Here is a 26,590-nt window from a genome sequence, read left to right as displayed (position 1 = left end):
AACAGTGAGCTGTGATTGCACCACTGCACTCCAGCCTGGATGACGGAGTGAGACCCTGTCTCAAAAAATAAAATAAAATAAAATAAAATATGATAACAGAGACTGCAATTGCAAAAGGGATTAAGCTTTACACCAGCAACATTTCATCTTATGTGAAGAGAAGGATCAGGCCTATGTGGTGGAAGCCAATAAGTGGTTAGAAATCTTAAAGGCAGGATTTGTAGTTAAAAAACTGGAAATGTAGGACAGGCGTGGTGGCTCATGTCCCAAAATTCCAGCATTTTGGGAGGAATTTGGGTGGGCAGATCATGAGGTCAAGAGATCGAGACCATCCTGGCCAACATGGTGAAACCCCATCTTTACTAAAACTACAAAAATTAGCTGGGCATGGTGGTGCATGACTGTAGTCCCAGCTACTTGGGAGGCTGAGGCAGGAGAATTGCTTGAACCCAGGAAGTGGAGGTTGTGGTGAGCCGAGATTGCGTCACTGCACTCCAGCCCGGTGACAGAGTGAGACTCCATCTCAAAATAAAACAAAACAAAACAAAACTGGAAATGTAATCTCAATTAAGCTATTTCTAAACTGGTAAAATGAAAATTTTTAAAGGTAAATTAAATACAACTATCAATCAAGGAATTTTCTGTATCTTAAGGGCTCAGAGTCCAATCAGAAAAACAAATCAATGTGGTAATTTCAAACAGAGGAACTTTAATAATTTATTGCAAGATTATTAAAAGGACTGGAAAAGCAAAAGAAGAGAATATAGGTTCAAAAGATTAGTAATTCCAGAAAAGTATGTATTGTCCTGGGATGTAGAAGCAAAAGAAAAAATAATATTACCCGGAGTCCAGTATCACTATTTCCTGAAAACTAGATTTATATTTAGCTTCTATTTTTTCCTGTGGTCTTATTTTTTTTTTTTACAGTAAATGAAGTTTTTCTTTTTTAAAAAAAATATAATAACATAATGAAAGGGGATATTGTAATTATTTTGCATGGAACTATATGGAATCCATCATTACTTTTATCTTCACAATTCTCTGTAATTCTAGGAAGCACTTTATCTGAAATTTAGGAATAAATTCGTTATTCTTTAACAGAAATCCATAGAGGCGAAGCAGAATGGCTTGTGAAAGGAAATAAGAGAGACTTAAGGCTAGGATTTTGGAGTTGATAGTTGGTCCTAAGACTTAGGTAGAAAGCAGCTTTGGACAGAATTGATTTGTAAGATTTAAGGCCGGGCGCGGTGGCTCACGCCTGTAATCCCAGCACTTTGGGAGGCCGAGGCGGGTGGATCACGAGGTCAAGAGATCGAGACCATCCTGGTCAGCGTGGTGAAACCCCGTCTCTACTAAAAATACAAAAAATTAGCTGGGCACAGTGGTGCGTGCCTGTAATCCCAGCTACTCAGGAGGCTGAGGCAGGAGAATTGCCTGAACCCGGGAGGCGAAGGTTGCGGTGAGCCGAGATCGCGCCATTGCACTCCAGCCTGGGTAATAAGAGTGAAACTCCGTCTCAAAAAAAAAAAAAAAAAAAAAAAAGATTTAAGTCAGTTAGTATGTGTAGCAATACTAGGAATTATAAGATTCAATGGCTCTGGATGTGAGGACTGAACTCCATGGATTTTAAATGTGGTTGGAGTTTGTGATAGCTCTTGACCTTTAGAGCATCATAATTGATTAACTGGTATATGATTAAGCAGTTACATTCAACATAAGAGACTCCCCAAATAGTGGCCTAAATATGCAAGAATTTAAGTATGTAAGTAGCCCAAATTAAGTACTTCAGAGCTAGTATGGTGTTTCCATGCATCACGGATAAGGATTCATATCTTTCACCATATTTAGCAAGAAACTTCATTTTCATGCTGACCTTATGCTAACCACAGAATGGGCTTGGGGATCCACTGGGCCCACAGTAAGACAGACTTAACCTAAAACTCCTCTAATCACCTGACCTCTACATACCTCTTCTTTGACTCTGGACAATGGTAACATTTGGGGTCTCCTGGAATTAGTGTCAGATTAGAGCCGATATCCAGTAATCTCTGAAAAATCTGATTATTTTTTTTTACCTAATAGTTACCCTGGTAAAAGGCTATAATCCCCTTTGGGAAAGACTGGGAGAAAGATTAATAGTATAAATTTTTGATAGTGTACTGGAGTCCTCTCAAGGGGACCCATCATCTTCTGCATTCAAAGGATTCTGGATCTGTAAACTGGCTCAAATCTGGGAAGTGACTGAGGGGCCATTGGTCTTTATGATTCAAGATAGACTTTTGTTCTCTTGACCTAGAACTTTTCTGCTTGTATAGATTGGTTTTTCACTTCTGGCAATACCATATCAACTAGCCAACACAATAGGTCTGTGCAAGTCATACTATTCTGATTGCTGCTTTGACTCTGCTGTTCATTATGGTAATTATGCTCGCCTTGCTTTGGTGGTGGAGTGCTGCCACTTGGTCCCTGCCAGCCCAGAATCCAATTATTCCCATTGCATTTAGGTTTCTCAGTTCAATGACCACAATTCCCACTGGAAGGTATGACCTACAAAAAAGTGATCATGGTTCTTCAAGGGTGCTGGGGCTCCCATCACAATTTTATTTGTCACAGTTGCAGAGAAAAATACGTCATCTGTATGGGGTACAATGGCTTATGCATGTAATCCTAGCACTTTGGGAGGCTGATATGGGAGGATCGTTTGAGCCTAGGAGTTTGAGACCAGTCTGGGCAACATAGGGAGCTGCTGTGTCCATGAAAATTTTTTTAAAAGTTAAAAATAAATTTTAAAAAGAGATAAGTATGTTTTCTGGATATGCTCCCTGTATGGGTGAGTAGGTTTTAAATGACAAACCTATTCTGACATTCCCATCCCCCTAAGCCTTTGAATTCCTTTCTCTATGTTAAGTCAAAGCAGATCGGACATTTCCAGCTCACTCACTGTGGGTTACCTTTTGGTGCATGTTTTAACCAATCAACCAACCAAACTGTTAGAGCCCCCTTCTAATTCCCTGAGCTGTAGATTAAATACAGCATCTCTGCTTAGGGAGCCTATATAAATGTATCCTGATCCAACTTTATCTTACATCAGTCCTTGTTCTTTCCACCATTATCTTACACTCTTAGTGTTCATTCCATTACTTGTTCCCCAGATTTCTATGTGTATAAATTTAAAAACTCAAATGGTTCTTTTGGAATATATTATGCCTCCTCATGGGTCTCACTTTGTACCTCACCTTTAGGAGCCTGCTGAATATTGAGTTTATTTATAGACCTAGAAGTGAAGGGGTAAGAAGGGTAGATCCTGTGGAGAGTCATTATTGTCTTGCAGGCCAGCTGCCTCAGGGGAGGCCATTGCCATTTCCTTAGGCAATGCAGGGTTGATCCCCTTCAGATGGCGTGGAGAAGCCTCTTCCACTGGCAAAGACAATTCAGGATAGTTTAGAGGCTCAGTGTCCCCAGCTTCATCAAGGTCTTCCCATGTATCCCCATCTCAACTTTCAGGATCCCATTATTTCCCAATCATTGCCCTCACTTTAACAGTAAACACCTTGCAAGACTGGGAGTTCAAATTTGTTGTAGTTCAACCAGTCACAGAATGAGATAGCAGTCACATGCTGCTACTATAGAAGATGAGGGTCTTCAAGGTGCACAGAAGCTTTTAGTCATTTATGTGGTGCTTAAGGTGGGTATTCAAATCTCTGAGTTCATCCTTTTCTTTTTCCACTTTGTTTAGTGACATTAGAAGCAACCAGCCAATCTCATTATATATTTTAGTTTTCTGAATATGTTCAAAAGTAACATGTACATAGTCACCCAGCTTCTTGCTTCTTATTAGTGGTCTATTAGGAGTATCCAGTGGGGATATTTTGCTAATCTCTGCTGCCAGGTAACACACCATGGCCTACCAGTGCTCTCTTTACTACTGCAAATTTCCATGTGGTATCATTTTTCTTCTGCCTTAAGAAGGTTCTTTAGGTCCATCTCAAAGGTCACACGTAATAGCCTTCCTGGGCTGATCGTTCACCCTCCTTGTAATTGCAGTATCCTGAGTAGCAGTTTAATCATCAGACATCGGAGTAGTTTAGTTGTTTGACACGAGGAGAATAAGGTTGAAAACCTCAAGTGAAGGGTCTTGCAGCGTGTAAAAGCAATGTCCAAAAATGAAACCCATTCATCATAAACAAAAGCACAAACACTTGTAGCAGTTTATAATGCTTTTGGTTTAATCTCAATTAGTCTTTCTCCCCTGGACTAGAAATCCAGTATAGTTTGCCATTAATTTATTGAATCTGGTTTTAGACAATGCTTCTGTAGTGTAGCTGCACATCCTGGTACTGTATCCTCTGACCTGAAGAGCTCTAGGAGTTTGATGGAATCTTTTTTTCTGATGAAACTGCCTCTTGGAGAGTGATTTCACTGGAAGAACCTGGTATTCGCTCGACTTGGGGTTTTATCCGTTGGCCTACTTCCAGGATCTCCATAAGTAAAAGGGGCGATCAGGTCCATCTCAAAGGTCACTTATTAGACTACAAGTGTAGGGAGGTGAAGCTTATTTGCATTTGAACTCCTGTAAAGAGTAAGAAGATGGGAAGGATGAAGCCTCATTCATTTAGGGCATATTAAAAAAAAAATTGCCTTCAGAAACACTTTGCCTTTTAATATGTGTAGCTACAGTAAGTACCAATGGATAATTAATTGAAGCTAACACTTTACAAAGAAATGCTAAAACAGCAGGGAAGAAAGGCAAGCCTTAGAATTTTACTAGGAGGCCAATCACAGATTCATGGAGATAAACATCTAGAGGTTGCTAACAAAATAAAAAACTGACAAAGAATACAAGACAAAAGCAAACCAATGGAAACAAAAGGAGAAAGAATAAGGAAAGAAAGATAAGCAGAAAGGAATGCTAAACAGACTCACGTTCTTTAATGAAAATAAATAGGTTGTAATTTTTTAATATTAGAGATTCATTATAATCTGAGAAATATAAGACAAATACTCTGCCTCCCTCTGTCAAAGTGCAAATGAAGTCATGGAGAGAGGGTTTAAAATAAGACAATAAAATAAGTGAAATATCACTTTGCTGACAAAGAAGCTATCCATCTCTGCTAGCCTGGGACGACAGAAAAGCCTCTTCATAAAGGAACTGCAGCGTTGCCAATCTTGATTAAACAAATTGTGGTCCTTCAATTATAAAATTTATAGTTTAGAGAAAAACCAATTAAGACCTATGAGCTAAACTGCAAAAAAAAAAAAAAAAAAAAAAAGATTCTTTAAACATTTCTTGTTGTATTAATACTAGTCTGTTGGCAGTGAATTCTTTTTCTTTTGAGTGCTTTTAAGAATTTTTCAATCTCTGATATTCCTCAGGTTGATTATGATATGCTTTCTTATGGTTTTCTTCATGTTCTTTCTCTTTGGGGTTTGTTAAGCCTAATGTATCTTTACATTTATAGTTTTCTATAAACTTTAGAAAAATTTTAGCCTTTGTTTCTTCTTCTGTTTGTTCTGCTCCCATCTCCCTTTCTTCTGAGATGTTAGTTAAATGTATGTTGTTTAATAGCGTCTATGTTCCATAGCTCATTTAGATGCTCTCACTCTCTCCCTCCCTCTCTTTTTTTTTTTTGGTCTCTGCGTGTTTCATTTTGTGTAGTTTTTCTAATGTATTTTCAAGTTCATCGAGTTTTTTTTCTTCTGCAGTATATACTCTGCTGTCAGTCCCGTCACTCTATGTTGTGTGTTTTTCATTTTAGAAATTGTATTTTTCATTTGTTAGATTTTTATTTGGGTCTTGTTTTTCTTCTCATTATGTTCATGCTCACTTCTGCTTTGCTGAGTATATACACACAAGAGGTATACCTTGGAAATATTGTGGGTTTGGTTCCAGACTACTGCAATGAAGTGAATATCACAATAAAGCCAGTAACATGATTTTTTTTGATTTGCCAGTGCATATAGACTTATGTTTACACTATACTGTAGTCTATAAAGTGTGCAATAGTATTATGTCTAAAAAACAACATATATACTTTAATTAAAAATAGTTTATTGCTACAAAATTCTAACAGTCATCTGAGCTTTTAGCAAGTCGTTGTCTTTTTGCTGGTGAAGCATTTTGTCTCAGTGTTGATGGCTGCTAACAGGTCAGGGTGGTGGTGACTGAAGATTGGGGTGGCTATGGAAATTTCTTAAAAGAAGGCAGTAATGAAGTTTGTCATATAAACTGACTCTTCTTTTCATGAAAGATTTATCTGTAACATTTATCAGATGCTACAGAGAAATAGAACTTCTTCCAGAATTGGAGTCAGTCCTCTCAAAAGCTGCTGCTGCTTTATCAATTAAGTTTGTGTAATATTCTAAATCCTTTGTTGTCATTTTAACAGTGTTCACTTCTTCACCAGGAGTAGATTCTATTGAAGGAAACTGATTTCTTTGCTCATCCATAAGAATCAATTCTTCATCCATTCAAGTTTTATCATAAGATTGCAGCAATTAAGGCTCTACTTCTAATTCTGGTTCTCTTGCTATTTCACTACATCTTAATTTACCTCTCCTGAGGTCTTGAACCCTTCCAAGTCATCCATGTGGGTTGGAATCCACTTCTTCCAAACTCCTGTTAAGGTTGATATTTTGACCTTTTCCCGTGAATTGAGCATTTCTTTTTTTAAAGACAGAGTCTCACTCTGTCAGCTAGGCTGGAGTGCAGTGGTGCAGTCTCGGCTTACTGCCACCTTTACCTCCCAGGTTCGGGCTATTCTCCTGCCTCAGCCTCCTGAGTAGCTGGAATTACAGGCATGAGCCACCACACCTAGCTAATTTTTTTGTATTTTTAGTAGAGACGGAGTTTCACCATGTTGGCCAGGCTGGTCTCAAACTCCTGACCTCAGGTGATCCACCCGCCTCAGCCTCCCAAAGTGCTGGGATCATAGGCATGTGCCACTGCGCCTGGCCGCAGATGTTCTTAATGACATCTGAAATGGTGAATCCTTTCCAGAAGGTCTTCAACTTACATTACCCAGATCCAGTAGAGGAATCACTATCTGTGGCAGCTACAGCCTTTCAAAATGTATTTCTTTAGTATTAAGAGTTGAGGCTGGGCGTGGTGGCTCATGCCTGTAATCCTCACATTTTGGGAGGCTGAGGTAGGTGAATCACTTGAGCCCCAGGAGTTCAATACCAGCCTGGGCAACACAGTGAAACCCTGTCTCTACAAAAAATATATATATAAAAAATTAGCTGGGTGTGGTGGTGCACACCTGTAGTCCCAGCTACTTGGGAGGCTGAGGTGGGAGGATTGCTTGAGCCTGAGAAGCAGAGGTTGTAGTGAGCCATGATCACGCCACTGCACTCCAGCCTGGACAACAGAGCCAGACCCTGTCTCAAAAAGAAAAAAAAAAAGACTTGAAAGTCAAATTACTTCTTGATCCACAGGCTACAGAATGAATGTTGTGTTGGAAGGCATGAAAACAACATTCATCTTGTTGTACCTCTCCATCAGAGCTCTTTGGTAACTAGGTCCATCATTAGTAAGCAGTACTACTTTGAAAGTAATCATTTTTTTTTTTTTTCTGAGCAGTAGAACTCATCAGTAGTCTTAAAATATTCATTTAACCGTGCTGTAAACAGATGTCCTGTCATCCAGGCTTTATTGGGCACAGGCAGAGTAGATTTAGAATGATTCTTAAGGGCCCTAGGATTTTCAGAATGGTCCATGAGCATTGGCTTCAACTTAAAGTCACCAGTTACATTAGCCTCTAAGAAGAGAGTCAGCCTGTCCTTTGAAGCCAGGCATTGAATTCTCCCTTGCTTAGAAAGTCCTAGATGGCATTTTTTTCCCAGTAGAAGATTGTTTTGTCTACATTGAAAATCTGTTGTTTAGAGTAGCCACCTTCATCAATGATCTTAGTGTATCTTCTGGATAACTTGCTGTAGCTTCCCCGTCAGCTCTTGCTGCCTTACCTTGTACTTTTGTGTGTAAACAGCTTTTTTCCTTAAACTTCATGAACCAATCTCTGCTAGATTCCAGCTTTTCTTCTGCAACTTCTTCACCTCTCTCAGCCTTCATAGAGTTGAAGAGAATTAGGGCTTTGCTGTGGACTAGGCTTTGGCTTAAATGTTATGGCTGGTTTGGTGTTTTATCTAGATCACTCACACCTCCTCAGCAATAATACTGTTTTACTTTCTTATCATTTGTGTGTTCATTGAATAGCACTTTTAATTTCCTTCAATAATTTTTCTATTACATTCTCCACCTGCCTAACTAGCTCCAAAGGCCAAGATTTTGGCCTATTTTGGCTTTTTTAAAATTTCATTTTTAATTTTTGTGGGTACATAGTAGATAAATATATTTATGGGATAAATGAGATACTTTGATACAGAGCATGTAGTGCATATCATGGTAAATGGGGTATCCATCCTTTTGAGGGCATTTATTCTTTGTGTTATAAACAATCCAATTATAATTTAGTTATTTATGTTTTCTCATTTTTCTTTTTGTTTTCCAAGTTTTATTTTAGGTTCCAGGGTACATGTGAAGGTTTGTTACATAGGCAAACTCATGTCATGGGGGCTTGTTGTACAGATTATTTTATCACCCAGGAATTAAGCCCAGTATCCAATAGTTATCTTTTCTGCTCCTCTCCCTCCTCCCACCCTTTACCCTTAACATAGACCCCAGTGTCTGTTGTTTCCTTGTTTGTGTTCAGAAATTCTCATCATTTAGCTCTCACTTGTAAGTGAGAACATTTGGTTTTCTGTTCCTGTGCTAGTTTGCAGAAGATAATAGCCTCTGGCTCCATCAGTGGTTCCTGCATTTGTTTCCACCTTTGTTCTTTTTTATGGCTACATGGTTATTTTTAAATGTACAATTACATTATTATAGAGTATAGTCACCCTTTTATGCTATCAAATACTAGGTTTTATTCATTCTATTAATTTTTTTTTCGAGATGGAGTCTCACTCTGTCGCCTAGGCTGGAGTGCAGTGGTGCAATTTCAGCTCACTGCAAACTTTGCCTCCTGGGTTCAAGTGATTCTCCTGCTTCAGCCTCCCAAGTAAATGGGACTACAGATGCACACCACCATGCCTGGCTAATTTTTGTGTTATTATTAGAGACGGGGTTTCACCATATTGGCCAGGCTGGTCTCAAACTCCTTACCTCGTGATCCGCCTGCCTTGACTTCCCAAAGTGCTGGGATTACAGGCGTGAGCCACTGCGCCTGGCCTTTATTCATTCTTTCTATTGTTTCAAATCCATTAACCATCCCCACTTTCTCCCTGCCCCACTACTACCCTTCCCAGCCTTAGGTAACCATGTTTCTACTCTCTGTCACCATGATTTCAATTGTTTTAATTTTTAGCTCTACAAATAAGTGAGAACATGTGATATTTTTCTGTGCTCTGGCCATTTACTCAACATAATGATCTCCATTACCATCCATATTGTTGCAAATGACAGGATCTCATTCCTTTTTCTGGATGAATAATCCATTGTGTATATTAACTACATATTCTTTCCTTCCTTTTTTTTTTTTTGACATGGAGTCTCACTCTGTCTCCCAGGCTGGAGTGCAGTGGTGCAATCTCGGCTCACCACAGCCTGCGCCTCTTGTGAACCACATTTTCTTTACTCACTTGTCTGTTGATGGTCACAGGTTGCTTCCAAAGCTTGGCTACTGTGAATAGTGCTGCAATAAACATGGGAGTGCAGATATTTCTTTGATTTTCTGATTGCATTTCTTTTGGGTATATACCTAGCAGTGGGATTGCTGGATCATATGGTAGCTCTATTTTTAGTTTTTTGAGGAACTTCCAAACTGTTCTCCATAGTGGTTATACTAATTTACATTACCACCAACAGTGTGCAACGATTCCCTTTTCCCTATATCCTTTTCGGCATTCGATATTGCCTGTCTGTTTGATAAGTCATTTTAACTAGGTTGAGATGATATTTCATTGTAGTTTTGATTTGCATTTCTCTGATCAGTGATGTTGACCACCTTTGAATATGCCTGTTTGCCATTTGTATGTCTTTTGAGAAATGTCCATTCAAATCTTTTACCCATTTTTAAATTGTATTATGAGATTTATCCCTGTGGATATATAAGCTTGAGCTCCTTATGTATTCTAGTTATTATATTAATCTAATATAATCCCTTGTCAGACAGGTAGTTTGCACACATTTTGTCCCATTCTGTTTTATTTGTTTTGTTTTGTTTTGTTTTTGCTGTGCAAAATGTTTTCAACTTGATGTGATCTCATTTGTTCATTTGTGCTGTGGCTGCCTGTGCTTGTGGGGTATTACTCAAGAACTCTTTGCCTAGTCCAGTGTCCTGGAAAGTTTCCTCAATGTTTTCTTTTAGTAGTTACATAGTTTGAGGTCTTAGAGTTAAGTCTTGAATCCATTTTGATTTGATTTTTGTACACGGTGAGAGATAGGGGTCTAGTTTTATTCTTCTGCATATGATAATCCAGTTTTCCCAGTATCATTTATCGAAGAGACTGTGTTTTCCCGAACATATGTTCTTGACACCTTTGTCAAAAATGACAGATGAGGCCAGGCACGGTGGCTCACGTCTGTAATCCCAGCACTTTGGGAGGCCGAGGCGGGTGGATCACGAGGTCAGGCGATCGAGACCATCTTGGCCAACATGGTGAAACCCCGTCTCTACTAAAAATATAAAAAAATTAGCTGGGCATGGTGGTGCATGCCTGTAGTCCCATCTACTCGGGAGGCTGAGCAGGAGAATTGCTTGAACCCAGGAGGTGGACATCACAACATCACAGTGAGCCAAGATTGTGCCACTGCACTACAGCCTGGGCGACAGTGCGAGACTCCATCTCAAAAAAAAAAGAAAAAAAGTTAAAAAAAAAAAAATGACAGATTATCCAGTAGATGTATAGATTTATTTCTGGGTTCTCTGTTCTGTTCCATTGGTCTGTGTGTCTGTGTTTATGCCACTACCATGCTGTTTTTGGTTATTATAGCTCTGTAGTGCAATTTGAAGTCAGATAATGCAATTTCTCCAGTTTTGTTCTTTTTGCTCAAAATAGCTTTGGCTATTCTCAATCTTTTTTGATACATATAAATTTTAGGATTGTCTTTTCTATTTCTGTGAAGAATGTTGTTGCTATTTTGATAGGGTTTGCATTGAATCTGTAGATTGCTTTGGGTAGTATGGACATTTTAACAATGTTGATTCTTTTCAATCCATGAACATGGAATATTTTCCATTATTTGGTGTCCTCTTCAGTTTCTTTTATCAATGTTTTACAGTTTGTATTGTTTCAAATAAAATAAGACCTTTTACTTCTTTGATTAATTCCTAGGTATTTAATTTTATTTGTGGCTGTTATAAGTGGGATTTTTTTTAATTTTTCAGATTGTTCAGTGTTGGCATGTAGAAATGTTACTGATTTTTGTCTGTTGATTTTTTTATCCTGCAACTTTACTGAATTTGTTTATCATTTTTAATAGTTTTTTTGGTAGAGTCTTTGGACTCTTCCAAATATAAGATTATCTCATCTGCAAACAGGAGTAATTTGATTTCTTCCTTTCCAATTTGGATATCCTTTATTTCCTTCTCTTGTCTGATTGTTCTAGCTAGGACTTGCAGTGTTATGTTGAATAACAGTGGTGAAAATCGGCAGCCTTGTTTTGTTCCAGATTTTAGAAGAAAGGCTTTCAATTTTTTCCCATTAAGTATGATACTGTGGGTCTGTGGTATATGGCTTTTACTATTTTGAGGTATGTTCCTTCTGTCTCCAGTTTTTTGAGAGCTTTTATCATGAAAGGATGTTGAATTTTGTCAAATGCTTTTTCAGCATCAGTTGAAATTGTCATACAGTTTTTTTTCTCTCTATTGAGATGATGTATCACATTGATTGATTTGCATACATTGAAATAGACTTACATTCCAGGGATAAGTCTCAATTGGTCATGATGAATTATCTTTTCAATGTATTGTTGAATTTAGTTTGCTAATACTTTGTTGAGGATTTTTACATCCTTATTTGTCAGGGATATTGGCCTGTATTTCACCCCCACCCCTCCGCCCCGCAACCTTTTTTTTGATATGTCTCTGTCTTGTTTGGGTATCAGGGTAATACTGGCCTCGTAGAGTGATTCATAAGTATTCCCTCTTCTGTTTTTGAAAGTAATTTGAGTAGGATTGCTGTCAGTTCAGTTCTTCTTTAAATGTTTGATAGAATACAGCAGTGAAGCCATCAGGTCCTAGGCTTTTCTTTACTGAGAGACTTCTAATTATAGCTCCATAAGTAAATGTTTTATTCCATTGTAACTTGCTATTGGTCTGTTCAGGTTTTGTATTTCTTCATGGTTCAATCTTGGTAGGTTGTATGTGTCTAGAAATTTATCCATTTCCTCGGCACACAGTTGTGCATAGTGACCACCAACGATCCTTTGAATTTGTATAGTATCAGTTGTAATGTCTCCTTTTTAATCTTTGATTTTATTTATTTGGATCTTCTGTCTTTTATTCTTAGTCTGGCTAAAGGTTTCTCAATTTTGTTTTTGTTTTAAAAAAACTATTTTGTTTTGTTGATCTTTTGTATTGTTTTCTTTGCTTTGATTTCATTTATTTGTGCTCTTTTCTTTTTCTTTTTTTTTGGTTGAGACATAGTCTCACATTGTCACCCAGGCTGCAGTACATTGGCATGAACATGGCTCACTGTAGCCTTGAGCTCCCAGGCTTAGGCCATCTTCTCACCTCAGCCTCCTGAGTAGCTGGGACTACAGGCACGTGCCACCATGCCCAGCTAATTTTTGGGTTTCTTTTCTTTTACTAATTTTGGATTTGGTTTGCTAGCTTTTCTAGTTCCTTAAGATACATTGTTAGATTTCTAGTAAAATTCTGAATCCCTCCTCTGTGTTATCTGGAATTTCTTTGAGTTACCTCAAAACAGCCACAATAGTTGTTGTTCTTGTTACAATAGTAACAACAAAAATCACTGATCACAGATCACCATAACAAATAGCAGTGATAATGAAATAGTTTGAAATATTCCAAGAATTGGCTGGCTGTGGTGGCTTACGCCTGTAATCCTAGAACTTTGGGAGGCTGGGGCAGGCAAATCACCTGAGGATAGGAGTTCGAGACCAGCCTGACCAACATGGTAAAACTGTGTCTCTACTAAAATTACCAAAAAATGTAGCCAATCATGGTGGTGGACACCTGTAATTCCAGCTACTCGAGAGACTGAGGCAGGAGAATTGCTTGAAACCAACCGGGAGACAGAGGTTACAGTGAGGCAAGATCGCACCATTGCACTCCAGCTTAGGTGATGAGAGTGAAACTCCAGCTCAAAAGTAAAATAAAGAAATATTGCAAGAATTACTATAATGTGATACAGAGACACACAGTGAGCACATTGTTGGAAAATGGCGCCAATAGACTTGCTTGACATTAGAGTTGCTACAAACCTTCAATTTGTAAAAAATGCAATATTTGCAAAATGTAATAAAGCAAATCACAGTATAATAAGGTATGCCTGTAGGATATTTATAACAGCTATTTTATCATCCTTGTGTTATAATCCTACTATCTGTAATGTTTTTATATTGTGACAGTTGATTAACTTTTCTTCTCATTATGCATTGTATTTTTCTGCTTCTTTACATCTCTGTTACTACTGAATGACAGACATTGTGATTTACATAGGTGGATGCTGGACTTTTGTGTGTGCTTTTAAATACTTTTTAGCTTTAGTCTGGTTGGCGGTTTTTTTGGAAATAGTTTAATCCTTTTGACCTAATCTTTGTTAGAGTAGTTCCAGAATAACTTTTAGTTTAGGAGTAATTTGTCCTCACTACTGAGGCATTATCCTTCTAAGGACTCTACCTGGTACTCTTATCTATCAGGTGGTCTTTCTACTCTGGCTGGTTCTGTGTGAACTTTGAGAATGTCCTATTTTTTTCTGGTGGTTCTTTTTCTGGCTGTAGTTTAATCACACACATGCACAGATCAGTACCTAGCTGAAAACTTGAGAGGACTCTTCTGCACCTCCCTTCCTTCTGGTTTTCTGATTTGTAACTTTTAGCTGTCTTGGACTGTCCAACTCTAAACTGTCTCCTCACCTTAGGAGGATTGATGGACCTTGTTTGGGTCCTGCCTTTCACCACTGAGACATGGAAATGTCAAGTACTTGTAGGGTTACCTTGCTTATTTTCTTTCTCCTAAACATCACTGTCTTTTTTTTTTTTTTTTTTTGAGACGGAGTTTTGCTCTTGTTACCCAGGCTGGAGTGCAATGGCGCGATCTCGGCTCACCGCAACCTCCGCCTCCTGGGTTCAGGCAATTCTCCTGCCTCAGCCTCCTGAGTAGCTGGGATTACAGGCACGCACCACCATGCCCAGCTAATTTTTTGTATTTTTAGTAGAGACGGGGTTTCACCACGTTGACCAGGATGGTCTTGATCTCTTGACCTTGTGATCCACCCACCTCAGCCTCCCAAAGTGCTGGGATTACAGGCGTGAGCCACCATGCCTGGCAACATCACTGTCTTGTGCTGCCCAGTGTCTGTTGTCTGGAAACTATAGTTTAATATATTTTGTCCATTTTCTAATACTTAAGGGGAGAGGGTAAACCTGGTTTCTTTTATTCCACTATGGCCTGAAGCAGAAGTCTTAACCTTCATTCCTCCCTCCTACAACATACCTGATCAATTTGACTAATTTGAGAAGAGGAGGTAGAATTTATAATTTGAAAGTTTGTCACATACCTTTTTCCATACTAGACTGTTGAAAAGAAAAAAACTGACTCCTAAAACTGGACATTATTGTGATTATATTTGGATAAGTGTTTATAGACCATTGTATTTATTTTTGCATTTTTTATATCTAAATCACTGACTCTGTGAAGCCATGATCTAAATCACTGACTCTGTGTAGCCAAACTACTATGGTGTAGTAGTTACCCCTTATCTGTGGTTTTGCTTAAGGCAATTTCAGTTACCCGCAGTTAACTGTGGTTTGAAAACATTAAGTGGAAAATTCCAGAAATAACTTATAATTTTTAAATTGCATGCCATTCAGAGTAGCTTGATGAAATCTCACACTGTCCTGCTCCATCCTGCCAGGGACATGAGTCCAGTGTATCTGCACTATATATACTACCCACCTGGTAGTTCACTTAGCAACCTTCTTGGTTGTCAGATTGACTACTGCTGATATCACCGTGCTTGTTTTCAAATAACCCTTATTTTACTTAATAATGCCCCTAAAGCTTAAGAGTAGTAATGCTGAAAATTTAGTTGCTAACAATTAATGCTAACAATTCAGATATGCCAAAAAGAAGCTGTAAACTTCCTCCTTTAAGCAAAAGATGAAAGTTCTCAATTTAATAAGAAAAAAAATCGTATGCTGAAGTTGCTAAGATCTGTGGTAAGAATCAGTCTTCTATCCATGAAATTGTGAAGAACGAAAAAGAAATTTATGCTAATGTTACTGTCGCACCTTAAATTGCAAAAGTTACTGCCAGAATGCATGGGAAGTATTTAGTTATAATTGAAAAGGCATTAAATTTATGGGTGGAAGATCTGAACAAAAATGTGTTCCAATTGATGGAAACATATTGTGCTGGGTTAACTTAATCTCAATTAAATTAAACTTTATCATAGTTCTTTATGTATGTATAGGAAAAAACCTAGTATGTATAGAGTTTGTTACTATCTGAGGTTTCAGGCATCCACTGGAGGTCTTGGAACATAACTCCCAAGGATAAAGAGGGACTACTATGTATGCAAATGATGGATTATCCAGTTTTTAGTTAAAATGTTGTTTTAAAACTCTAATTAGTGAAAAGCAGTTTGACAGTTTCTTGTAAAAGTATATCTGCACTTATTATGTTACCAAAGAATTCTGTTTAACTAAGGAAAATGAAAACAAATGCTTACACAAAAACTTGATGTTAATTTTTATAGTAGTTTCATTAATAATGGCCCCAATCTGGAAAGAATAGAAGTGTTCACCTACATGGATAAATGGAATACTACTCAGCATTTAAAAGGAATACATTATTAATAAAATAACATGAATGATTTTTAAAACTGTGCTGAGCAAAATAAGCCAGACATTAGTCCTTCAGTGTAAATTAAAAACAAACAAAAAAACTAGACACAAGAGTCTATAAAATTCTTGAAGAGGGAAAAAATTAATCTATAGTGATAGAAATCAAAACAGTGATTTTGTGAGGTGGGTAAGTATTGAGGTATCACAAAGAAACTTAGTGGAATGATGGTAATGTTCTATATCTTGATTGGTTAGTTGGCTGCACAGGTATATATATTTGTCAAGACTCAAACTGCTCTTAAAATATGTTTATTTTATTATATGAAAATTATATCTCAAAGAAAGTTGGCTAAAGAAAACTCTAGTATGTGGGTTTAACAAATAACCTAAAAATATTGACTGAAATCTGAAATGGACTGGGCTCAGTGGCTCATACCTGTAATCCCAGCACTTTGGGAGGCTGAGGCAAGAGGATCACTTCAACCCAGGAGTTTGAGACCAGCCTGAGCAACATAGGGAGACTCCATCTCTATTAAAAAAAAAAAAAATCTGAAATGTTTAAATGTATACAAACTTACATACACATGACAGAAATACACACACACACTCACACTCACACTCACATATACATACAATACATATTAACAACCTGGATTCTGATTCTGTTCTAAAATTCACAGTTCTTTTCAGCCTTTTACTTCCTTATTGTATGAAATGAGGTTAGGTTAGGAATTCTTTGTGTCTGGTTATAAAAAGAAAGAAGTTAATAAGTTTAATCTTTTAAAAATTGGCTTGACCTAAGAATTTTTTTTTCCAGAAATCTTCCTGCCAAATCTGTGGAAGAAGCTTTACGTCACCGACAAGAATATGATGAGATGGTGGCTGAGGCTAAAAAACGAGGTATAAAATTTAACTCCAAATGGTATAGTTAATTTTCTGATTTTATCAGGAAGATGGATGGTAAAATTGATCATGTCTGTCTTCAAGATGATACTGAATTTTTTTTTTTTTTTTTGAGACAGGTTCTTGCTCTGTTGCCCGGGCTGGTATGCAGTAACACAATCACAGCTCACTGTAGCCCGACCTCCCAGGCTCAAGCAGTCCTCTTACCTCTCAGCCTCACTAGTAGCTGAGACCACAGGAATGTGCCACCATGCTTGGCTAATTTTTTGTATTGTTTGAGGGGATGAGGTTGCCTAGGCTTTTATTTTTCTCTACTATTTTCTACCATGTTGCCTAGGCTTTTATTTTTCTCTATTATTTTTATAATTAAGTTTGTTCTAAAGGAGGGATAAAATGACATATCAGGATCATAGTTTTTCTGCATGTACTTTTACAAAACTAATAGGAGGAATCTTGAGATTACAGTCATAAAACTTGGACCACTACTATCTTCGTTTATAAATAAAGATATTATTCCTGAATCTATTAATGAATTTCACTTTTTAACAGTTTTTATAATATTTTATAATTTGATAATTCTTAATTTCTAATTATTTTATGATTTAATAATTTTAAGTTTCTGTGTGGCTGTGAGAATATGATTTGAAATTAAAATATTCTTTTGTGACTTACAGAGTCTCTCCAGAGGCCCAATTGTGTCATTTGATTAGGCACATAAATGTATACTCTTGCGTGTATAAATTTACATATTTATTCATTCTCTTCTCCAACCAAAAAATAATATCAGGGTAATTTAACAGGGCTTATTTACTGACAACTGTAATTTCAGGATAAACATACACTTTTAGAAGATATTATACAGCTATATATATATTTTTAGACTTAACACCCAATAACTTATTAACAACTGATATTTTTTCCTTTGACTTAAGTGAATGGAACATTATAATAGTATATAGTCCTGCTTTATGGTGCTATTCTGGAAATGAAGTTACTTCTTTAATGTTAAGTAAACATATGATATACAAGGTTAGTTATGTTTCTAAAAGGCCTGCTTATTTAAGCATTAGTTGAGTGTATTTTACTGTACAGAATTCTAAATATTTCTGTACCCAATTAAGTATTTATTCATTTATTTATTTATTTATTTGAGACAGGGTCTTGCTCTGTCACCTAGTCTGCAGTGCAGTGATGGGAACCTGGTTTACTGCAGCCTCAACCTCCTAGGCTCAGGAGCTCTTCCCACCTCAGCCTCCCAAGTAGCTGGGACCACAGGCGTACACCACCACGCCCAGCTAATTTTTGTATTTTTTATAGAGATGGGTTTTGCCATGTTGGCCAGGCTGGTCTCCAACTCCTAATCTCAAGTGATCCGCCCACCTCAGCCTCCCAAAGTACGAGAATTATAGGTGTGAGCCACCACATCCAGCCTAAATTTCAATTTTTTATTATGTATTTATTTATTTTAGAGACAGGGTCACATTCTGTTGCCTAGGCTGGTGTGCAGTTGTACAATTATAGCTCACTGCAGCCTTGAATTCCTGGGCTCAAGCAATCCTGCTGCCTCAGCCTCCCTAGTAGCTGGGATTACAGGTACATGCCACTACATGCAGCTCTTTTTTTTTTTTTTTTGAGAGGAAGTCTCACTCTGCTACCTAGGCTGGAGTGCAGTGGCACAATCTCCACTCACTGCAGACTCTGCCTCCTGGGTTCAAGCGATTCTCCCACCTCAGCCTCCAGAGTGGCTGGGATTACAAGTGCCTGCCACCATGCTAATTTTTGTATTTTTAGTAGAGACACGGTGGTCTCGAACTCCTGGTCTCAAGTGGTCTGCCTTCCTTGGCCTCCCAAAGTGCTGGAATTATAGGCATGAGCCACCACACCCAGCCTCAGCTCATTTTTTTAAAAGTTATTTTGTAGAGATAGAGTCTCTCTATCTCTGATCTCAAACTCCTGGCCTCAAACAGTTCTCCCACCCGGGCCTCCCCAAAGTGTTGGGATTATAGGTGTGAACCACTGTGCCTGGCCCCAGTTAAGTTTTCATTGACTTTTAACATTTTTACTATATGATTACTATGTAAGATAATTATTGGTACTGGATGATCTTAAAAGCATGGTATGATAGGAACAATATTGAACTGAGAAATCAGAAGGCCACAGCTTTAATCTTGTTTGATATAGGTAGTGATACTCTGAATAGGCCTAATGTCAGTTTTCTCATACATAAAGTGTGAGGGCAGGCCACCTTAATCAGGGCTTTGAAACTTCTCTTTTAACACCTTTTTGTTGTTGTTAAAGTAGTGAAATGTTCTCCCAAGAAATCTTTTATAGAATCTGAATACGTAAAACAAATAGAAGAAAGTAGAGATATTTGCTTGGCCTTCTGCTTGTCCCTCAGAATGGTATCTGAGGCATATCTGAAAAAACAATTTGAAAACCGTTTGGCTAGCTGGTCTCTGACATCCTCACTGGTTCTAAAATTACATAGAAGTTTTTATTTATGACTCATTTTCCTCTGTATTTGAGACATCTTTTCTTCTGATATTGTGACCTTTGATTTTCAGAGATATATTATCTCCCCTCAACTTTTGCCTCAGAATTTGAGAGATGTACTGTTAATACATGTGTTTTGGAGGACATTTTAAAATTTCAAACCAATTAGTAAAGTGAAACACCATATTTTAAAAAGTTCATGTGTTATGTACTAATAGTGCTATTGGCAAAATCATTTTTGAATGTCATGTGGGATATGTCAGAAAATTTATAAACCCTTGTAGGAAAAATGGGTTATTGGTTAGTTACCTAGAGGAGTTTATTTTTTTATATAGTTAATTAGTAAGAAATTTCACTTTATAGATTAAGTGTAAGTAGAAATATATGATATGTGATAAAGTAATCTACTTAAATTATTTTTCTGACCTTTTATTCCATTTACTTTTATAGTAGAACAGGAGATGTTATTTTAAAATTATATTAATAGCTGGGCATGGTGGCACACATGTGTAGTCCAAGCTCTTCAGGAAGCTGAGATGTGAGGATTTATTTTAAGTCCAGGAGTTTGAGGCCACCTGGGCAATGTAGCAAGACCCATATCTTTTAAAGAGAAAACAGGCCAGGCATGGTGGCTTACACTTGTTTGTAATCCAAGCACTTTGGGAGGCTGAGGTGAGCGGATCATGAGGTCAGGAGATGGAGACCATCCTGGCTAACACAGTGAAACCCCGTCTTTACTAAAAATACAACAACAACAACAAAAAAGGTGGGCGTGGTGGCACGTGCCTGTAATCACAGCTACTCAGAAGGCTGAGGCAGAATTGCTTGAACCTGGGAGGCGGCGGTTGCAATGATCAGAGATTGCGCCACTGCACTCCAGCCTGGGTGACAGAGCAAGACTCTGTCTCAAAAAATAAAAAAAAGAAAGAGAAAACAAAGGAAAATTATGTTAATCAAGTTCATTAACTTTCGCTTTTTCCGTTCCTTTTCCCCTCCCTCCCTCCCTTATTTCATTTCTTCCTCTTATGATAATCTTTTTGAGAAAGCCTGTTTTGTAGAGTTTAGGTAGATGGAGAAGAGGATTTTGATCTAGCTTATTTGTATTGAAATAATTTTTACTTATTTAAAACAGAAATTAAGGAAGCACATAAAAGAAAAAGAATAATGAAAGAACGATTTAAGCAGGAAGAAAATATTGCAAGTGCAATGGTAATTTGGATCAATGAAATACTGCCCAATTGGGAAGTAATGTAAGTAAGCAGACTTCCTGAATTCCCATTTGTCTCTGAAGATCTCATGTTTCTGATTCTGTAGCATGTATTTTATGCTTCAGCCATATTATACTATTAATTAATGCCTGAAAATTTCCATATTTATGTATATGCCTTTGCTTTCATAAATCCCTCAGTGTCTACCACCTACTTCCCTTACTAACCATCCTCTGTGTCTGCTAAATCTTACCTGTCCTTTGGGACCCAACTGAAATGCTAATTGATTTATGAAACTTTTAATATTTTCTTAATGCTGGCATACCATCAATTGTAAGATGCACTATTGATGTAACAGCAGCTATTTGGAAAGAAAATATTAAATATATAAATGCATTATAAGATGCGTTTATTAATATTAAAGTGATTTTTAAAGTGCTTATCTCATAATCAAGGAAATATGTATGGTCTTTCCCTTATGTAAATGTCCCATCATCATACTTTGAGACTAACATACTTATCTTGCCCTTGCCATTTATTTATTTATTTATTTAGTGAGCATCTTTTTAAGGATAAATAATAATGGTATATATTTATGTGGTACAATGTGATTTTATTTTATTTTTTTGAATCAGTCTCCCTCTGTCACCCAGGCTAGAGTGTAGTGGCACAATCTCCGCTCACTGCAACTTCTACCTCCTAGGTTCAGGTGATTCTTATGCTTCAGCCTCCCTGGTAGCTGGTTCAATAGGCATGCACCACCATAGCCAGCTAATTGTTTTGCATTTTTAGTAGAAACGAGATTTCATCATGTTGGCCAGGCTAGTCTCAAACTCCTGGCCTCAAGTGATCTGCCCACCTCAGCTTCCCATAGTGCTGAGATTATAGGTGTGAGCCACTGCACCCTACTGTGATGTGTTTCTTGAGGGTTTTTTTTTTTTTTTTTTTTTGAAAACAGGGTCTTACTCTGTTGCCCAGGCTGGGGTGTAGTGGTATGATCATGGCTCGCTGCAACCCCGACCTCCCTGGGCTCAAGTGTTTCATTCCTTCCAGCTTAGCCTCCCAAGTAGCTGGGACTACAGGAATGTGCCACCATGTCCAGCTAATTTTTGTATTTTTTGTAAACATGGGGTCCCACTGTGTTGCCCAGGCTGGTCTTGAACTCCTGGGCTCAAGCAATCTGCCTGCCTTGGCCTTCCAAAGGTGGCTCCCAAAGAGCCACCTGCCTGGCACAATGTGATATTTTGATACATGGTTACATTATGGAATGATTAAATCAAGCTAATTAATAAATCCATCAGCTCATGTACTTCTCAGTATATTGTGGTGAAACATTTAAAATCTGCTCATTTAGCAATTTTGAAATATACAGTTCATTATTATTTATTATAGTCACCATTCTACGTGGTAAGTCACTAACACTTATTTTTTGTAATGGAGCTTTGTACCCTTTGATCAACATCTCACCTTTCTCCATTCACTTTACTCTTCTACTCTCTCATAACCACCATTCTATTCCCTACTTTTTGAGTTTGACTTTTTTGGATTCCACATACAAATGAGATTATGTGTTGGTCTTTCTGTGCCTGGTTTATTTAACTTGGCACAATATCCTCCTGGTTCTTCTGTGTTGTTGCAAATGACAGAATTTCTTTCTTATTGCCATTTTATATAATATTTTAAAATATGCCTTATCTTCCCTCTTGACTGGAGGGTTGGGGATGTCTTCTGCAATGCGTACTATATTTTGTACATTGGGAATTTGTTGAATATTGGCACAGTGTGACATATTATCTGAGGCACTTTGCATAAGTAATTGCATTGATTCTTAGGAAATTTATAAGGTGTATGTAATTTTACTCCCATTTATCTCATAAGGAAACTCAGGGTCAGAGAGGTTAAGTGATTTGCCCAAGGTTATACATTTCATTAATGGTTAAACTAGATTTGAACTCAGATCTATCTGACTTTAAAGCCAACAGTCTTTTAGCAGACTTTACTGCTTCTCAGAAACTAGGGCCTTATCCACTGTAGATCCTTGGTTGTTTGTTTTTGGTACTGAATTAGTGACACATTTTTATGTCCGTTTTATCCTGTTTTTTAAATAATTGACTGCATATTTCTGAGACTCTTATTGGCATTTATAAAACACAGTTCCCTTTAGATTACTGTTTGTCTCTTTGGGATCCTATACATCTTGTAGGTTGTCGTTGCCTGCAGGCATGAACCCAAAGAAAAGAATGCATTTCATACTCAGTTTTCTGTAATCTTAAAAATGATTTGATCACTTGGCCATAGACTAAAGATAATCCATCATACAACTAGTATTTTTGGTGTAAAAAGTAACTTTCTCCTTTTTTCTCCTCCTTTAATTCTAGGCGTAGTACAAGAAGAGTTCGAGAATTGTGGTGGCAGGGATTGCCCCCTAGTGTCCGTGGGAAAGTTTGGAGTCTAGCTGTAGGAAATGAACTAAATATCACTCCTGGTTTGTATTCTATGTTCAGTTACTCCCACATTTACAAATAGCCATCTACAAAGTTACATAGCAGATTAGTAGAGTGACCATTAAAATAAATGTCCATTACCATATAGAATGTCATTTTAAGAACATGCTTCATCTCCCCAAAACCTGTTATTTAATAAGTTATTATATTTTATATTATGTAAATAAGATTTATGGTTTTTCCTTTAGTTTACAACTACCAATAATCTTCTTGGCATTCTCAGCATTCAAATATCAGAAACCTGGGATTCTACTTGGTAGTGGATGAATAAGTATATATAAGAAAAAGGAAAATAGTCTTAATTATGAAAAGGCTGCATTTTTACACAAAAAACGAATAAATACTGGAGGAATGCCAAAAGTTTAGTTTCCTCTCTCTTTACCTAAACAAGTTATTTTGAATTTTTTTTTAATTTAAAAATTTTAGGCTGGGCCCAGGCTGGTGCCTGTAATCCCAGCACTTTGGGAGGCCGAGGCAGATGGATCACCTGAGGTCAGGAGTTCAAGACCATCTCAACCAATGTGACAAAACCCCATCTCTACTAAAAATGCAAAAATTAGCTGGGTGTGGTTACACGCGCCTGTAATCCCAGCTATGGAGGCTGAGGTGGAAGAATCACTTGAACCCAGGTGGAGGCTGCAGTGAGCCAAGATTGCACTGGTACGCTCCAGCCTGAGCAAAAGAGTGAGACTCTGTCTCTAAATAAATGAATAAATAATGTTAAAGTTTATAGCAGCATAAAGAAAAAAAACTTTAAAATCCAAAGACCAGAAAAAGAAGTTAAGAAGACTTTCAAAAGAGTTGTATTGTTTTCTTAAGTTTCTTAAACTTTGGTGGATAGGAGCAAAATGTCCAATAGTTTGGGTTTTTGTTTTTTTTTTGAGATGGAGTCTTGCTCTGTCACTCAGGCTGGAGTTTAGTGGCACAATCTTGGCTCACCACAACCTCTGCCTCCTGGATTCAACCGATTCTCCTTCCTCAGCATCCTGAGTAGCTGGGACCACAGGCATGCACCACCATGCCTGGCTAATTTTTTGCATTTTTAGTAGAGATGGGGTTTTGCCATGCTGGCCAGGCTGGTCTCAAATTCCTGGTCTCAAGTGATCTGCTTGCCTTGGCCTTCCAGAGTGCTGAGATTACAGGCATGAGCCACTGTGCCTGGCTTGTAGAATAGTTTTGATGAATTTTTAAAAAATTAAGCTGGATATGGTGGCTCATGCCCATAGTCCCAGCTACTCAGGAGGTTTAGATAGGAGGATTGCTTGATCCCAGGAGTAAGGTCACAGTGAGCTATGATTGTGCCACTGCACTCCAACCTGAGCTACAGAGCATGACTCTGTCTCTAAATAAATTAATAATTTGGCCATGAGTGGTGGCCCACGCCTGTAATCCCAGCACTTTGGGAGACCCAGACAGGTGGATCACCTGAGGTCAGGAGTTCGAGACCAGCCTGTCCAACATGGAGAAAACCCGTCACTACTAAAAATACAAAAATTAGCTAGGCATGGTAGCGTGCACCTGTAATCCCAGCTACTCAGGAGGCTGAGGCAGGAAAATCGCTTGAATTCAGGAGGCAGAGGTTGCAGTGAGCTGAGATTGCTTCACTGCACTCCAGGCTGGGCAACAGAGCGAGACTCTATCAAAAAAAAAAAAAAAAAAAAAAAAAAAAAGGCCTGGCGCGGTGGCTAATGCCTATAATCCCAGCACTTTGGGAGGCCGAGGCGGGTGGATCACGAGTTGAAGAGATAGAGACCATCCTGGTCAACATGGTGAAACCCCGTCTCTACTAAAAATACAAAAATTAGCTGGGCATGGTGGCACGTGCCTGTAGTCCCAGCTACTTGGGAGGCTGAGGCAGGAGAATTGCCTGAACCCAGGAGGCAGAGGTTGCAGTGAGCCGAGACTGCGCCATTGCACTCCAGCCTGGGTAACGAGCGAAATTCCATCTCAAAAAAAAAAAGACTTAAGGACTTTAGTATAATACTAAAAATAATATATTATCACCTGTTACTTCTAAAATTTTTCTTTTTATACTTATTGGAAAAAATTAAAGCAATAAGGAAGTACAAGTGTCTGCTTTTCCACCTGAACTGCTATTCTTGATCCTACTGTAAACACTGTTAGCAATTTGGTGTATATTCTTTCTGATCTTTCTGCTGTGTACATAAAGTGTGCATCTACATATGATCAATTTTAAAGCTTTTCTTTTCCTTTAATTTTTTCTCCCATAATTTATGCCATAAGGTAATTCTGTGGCTTCTATAATCCCTTTGAACATCTTCCATGTTAGTACATACAAGTCTGCCTCATATGTACTATAGCTACATTGTATTGCACAATTGGCTATACTGTAATTTATTTAACCATTTTCCTTGTGATAGCCAAATCAAAGACATATATTTTTTCCTGCCATTCTATAAAAAACACATATATGTTAACATCCAAGTACCGTTTTTCATCTCTCAAAAGAAATTAAAACGAATGAGAATTACCCATATGGAGATAACTGAAAATCATTCAGAAATATTTATGGTCTCAAAAAAATAATCTTGGACTGTTTATTCCAGTTCTAAGAATTTAAGGAAATAATCATGATTAGATGCAAAAGCTTTTCTACAAAAATGTTCATTACAGCAATCAGCATTATATGTAATTGGACAGAATTATAAATTATAACAAAAATCTAAATGTTTATCCTTGGTCTGAAAAGTGATGGATATCTGAAAATATCCAACTTTGGATATTATGATTCTATATGATTTTAAAATTTGATTTTCACAAGTCTCCTTTAATAAACATGTTATTTATTTATTTATTTCAAGATGGAGTCTTGCTCTGTCACTGAGGCTGGAGTTCAGTGGCACTCTCTTCACTCACTGCAACCCCACCTCCCAGATTCAAACAGTTCTCCCTGCCTCAGCCTCCCGAGAAGCTGAGATTACAGGCACCTGCCACCATACCCAGATAATTTTTGTATTTTTAGTAGAGACAGGGTTTTGCCATGTTGGCCAGGCTGGTCTCCAACTCTTGACCTCAGGTGATCTGCTCACCTTGGCCTCCCAAAGCGTTGGGATTACAGGTGTGAGCCACCATGCCCAGCCAACGTGTTGTTTTAAAAGAACTTAAAAACTTTTAGAATATAATTTAAAGGAAGAATTAAGTTTTTATTTAACTTAGAAAAAGTTAGATTTTGTAAGACTTAACTGTTCTCTCCAAATACAAACAAAGGTTACTTTTGCTTTCTGAATTTGGAACAGATTAAATGTTTTAAAATTATAGTTAGAATGTTCAGTTAGATTTTCTAAATCCATAATATTAAGAATTTTTGAATATATTGTAATTATTTAAAGTCTTAATCAATTTTGCAAACAGATAATGAGGTATTGATGGTTATATGAAGTTTTGTTTGCAATTTTTATTGGTAACTTTGGCTTTAGAATCTGAGTTATCTT

The 26,590-nt window shown here is 37.6% G+C and overlaps 1 protein-coding gene across 3 annotated transcripts in view; it reads left to right on the top strand.

Moving 5' to 3' along the window:
* TBC1D12 (TBC1 domain family member 12) overlaps positions 1-26,590 on the top strand; it is a 126,941-nt gene that overhangs the window by 68,569 nt on the left and 31,782 nt on the right. For all 3 annotated transcript variants that reach the window (XM_012454810.2, XM_064374094.1, XM_012454811.3), the window contains 3 exons: positions 16,848-16,930; positions 20,559-20,676; positions 23,013-23,119. In XM_012454810.2, the coding sequence (XP_012310233.1) occupies positions 16,848-16,930; positions 20,559-20,676; positions 23,013-23,119 (308 nt within the window). The remainder of the gene's footprint in view (positions 1-16,847; positions 16,931-20,558; positions 20,677-23,012; positions 23,120-26,590) is intronic.

Source organism: Aotus nancymaae, unplaced genomic scaffold (assembly GCF_030222135.1).
Source record: "Aotus nancymaae isolate 86718 unplaced genomic scaffold, 86718_ANA_hifiasm-v0.15.2.pri h1tg000010l, whole genome shotgun sequence".
Classification (NCBI taxonomy): domain Eukaryota; kingdom Metazoa; phylum Chordata; class Mammalia; order Primates; family Aotidae; genus Aotus; species Aotus nancymaae.
This window is presented reverse-complemented; position numbering and strand designations above follow the sequence as displayed.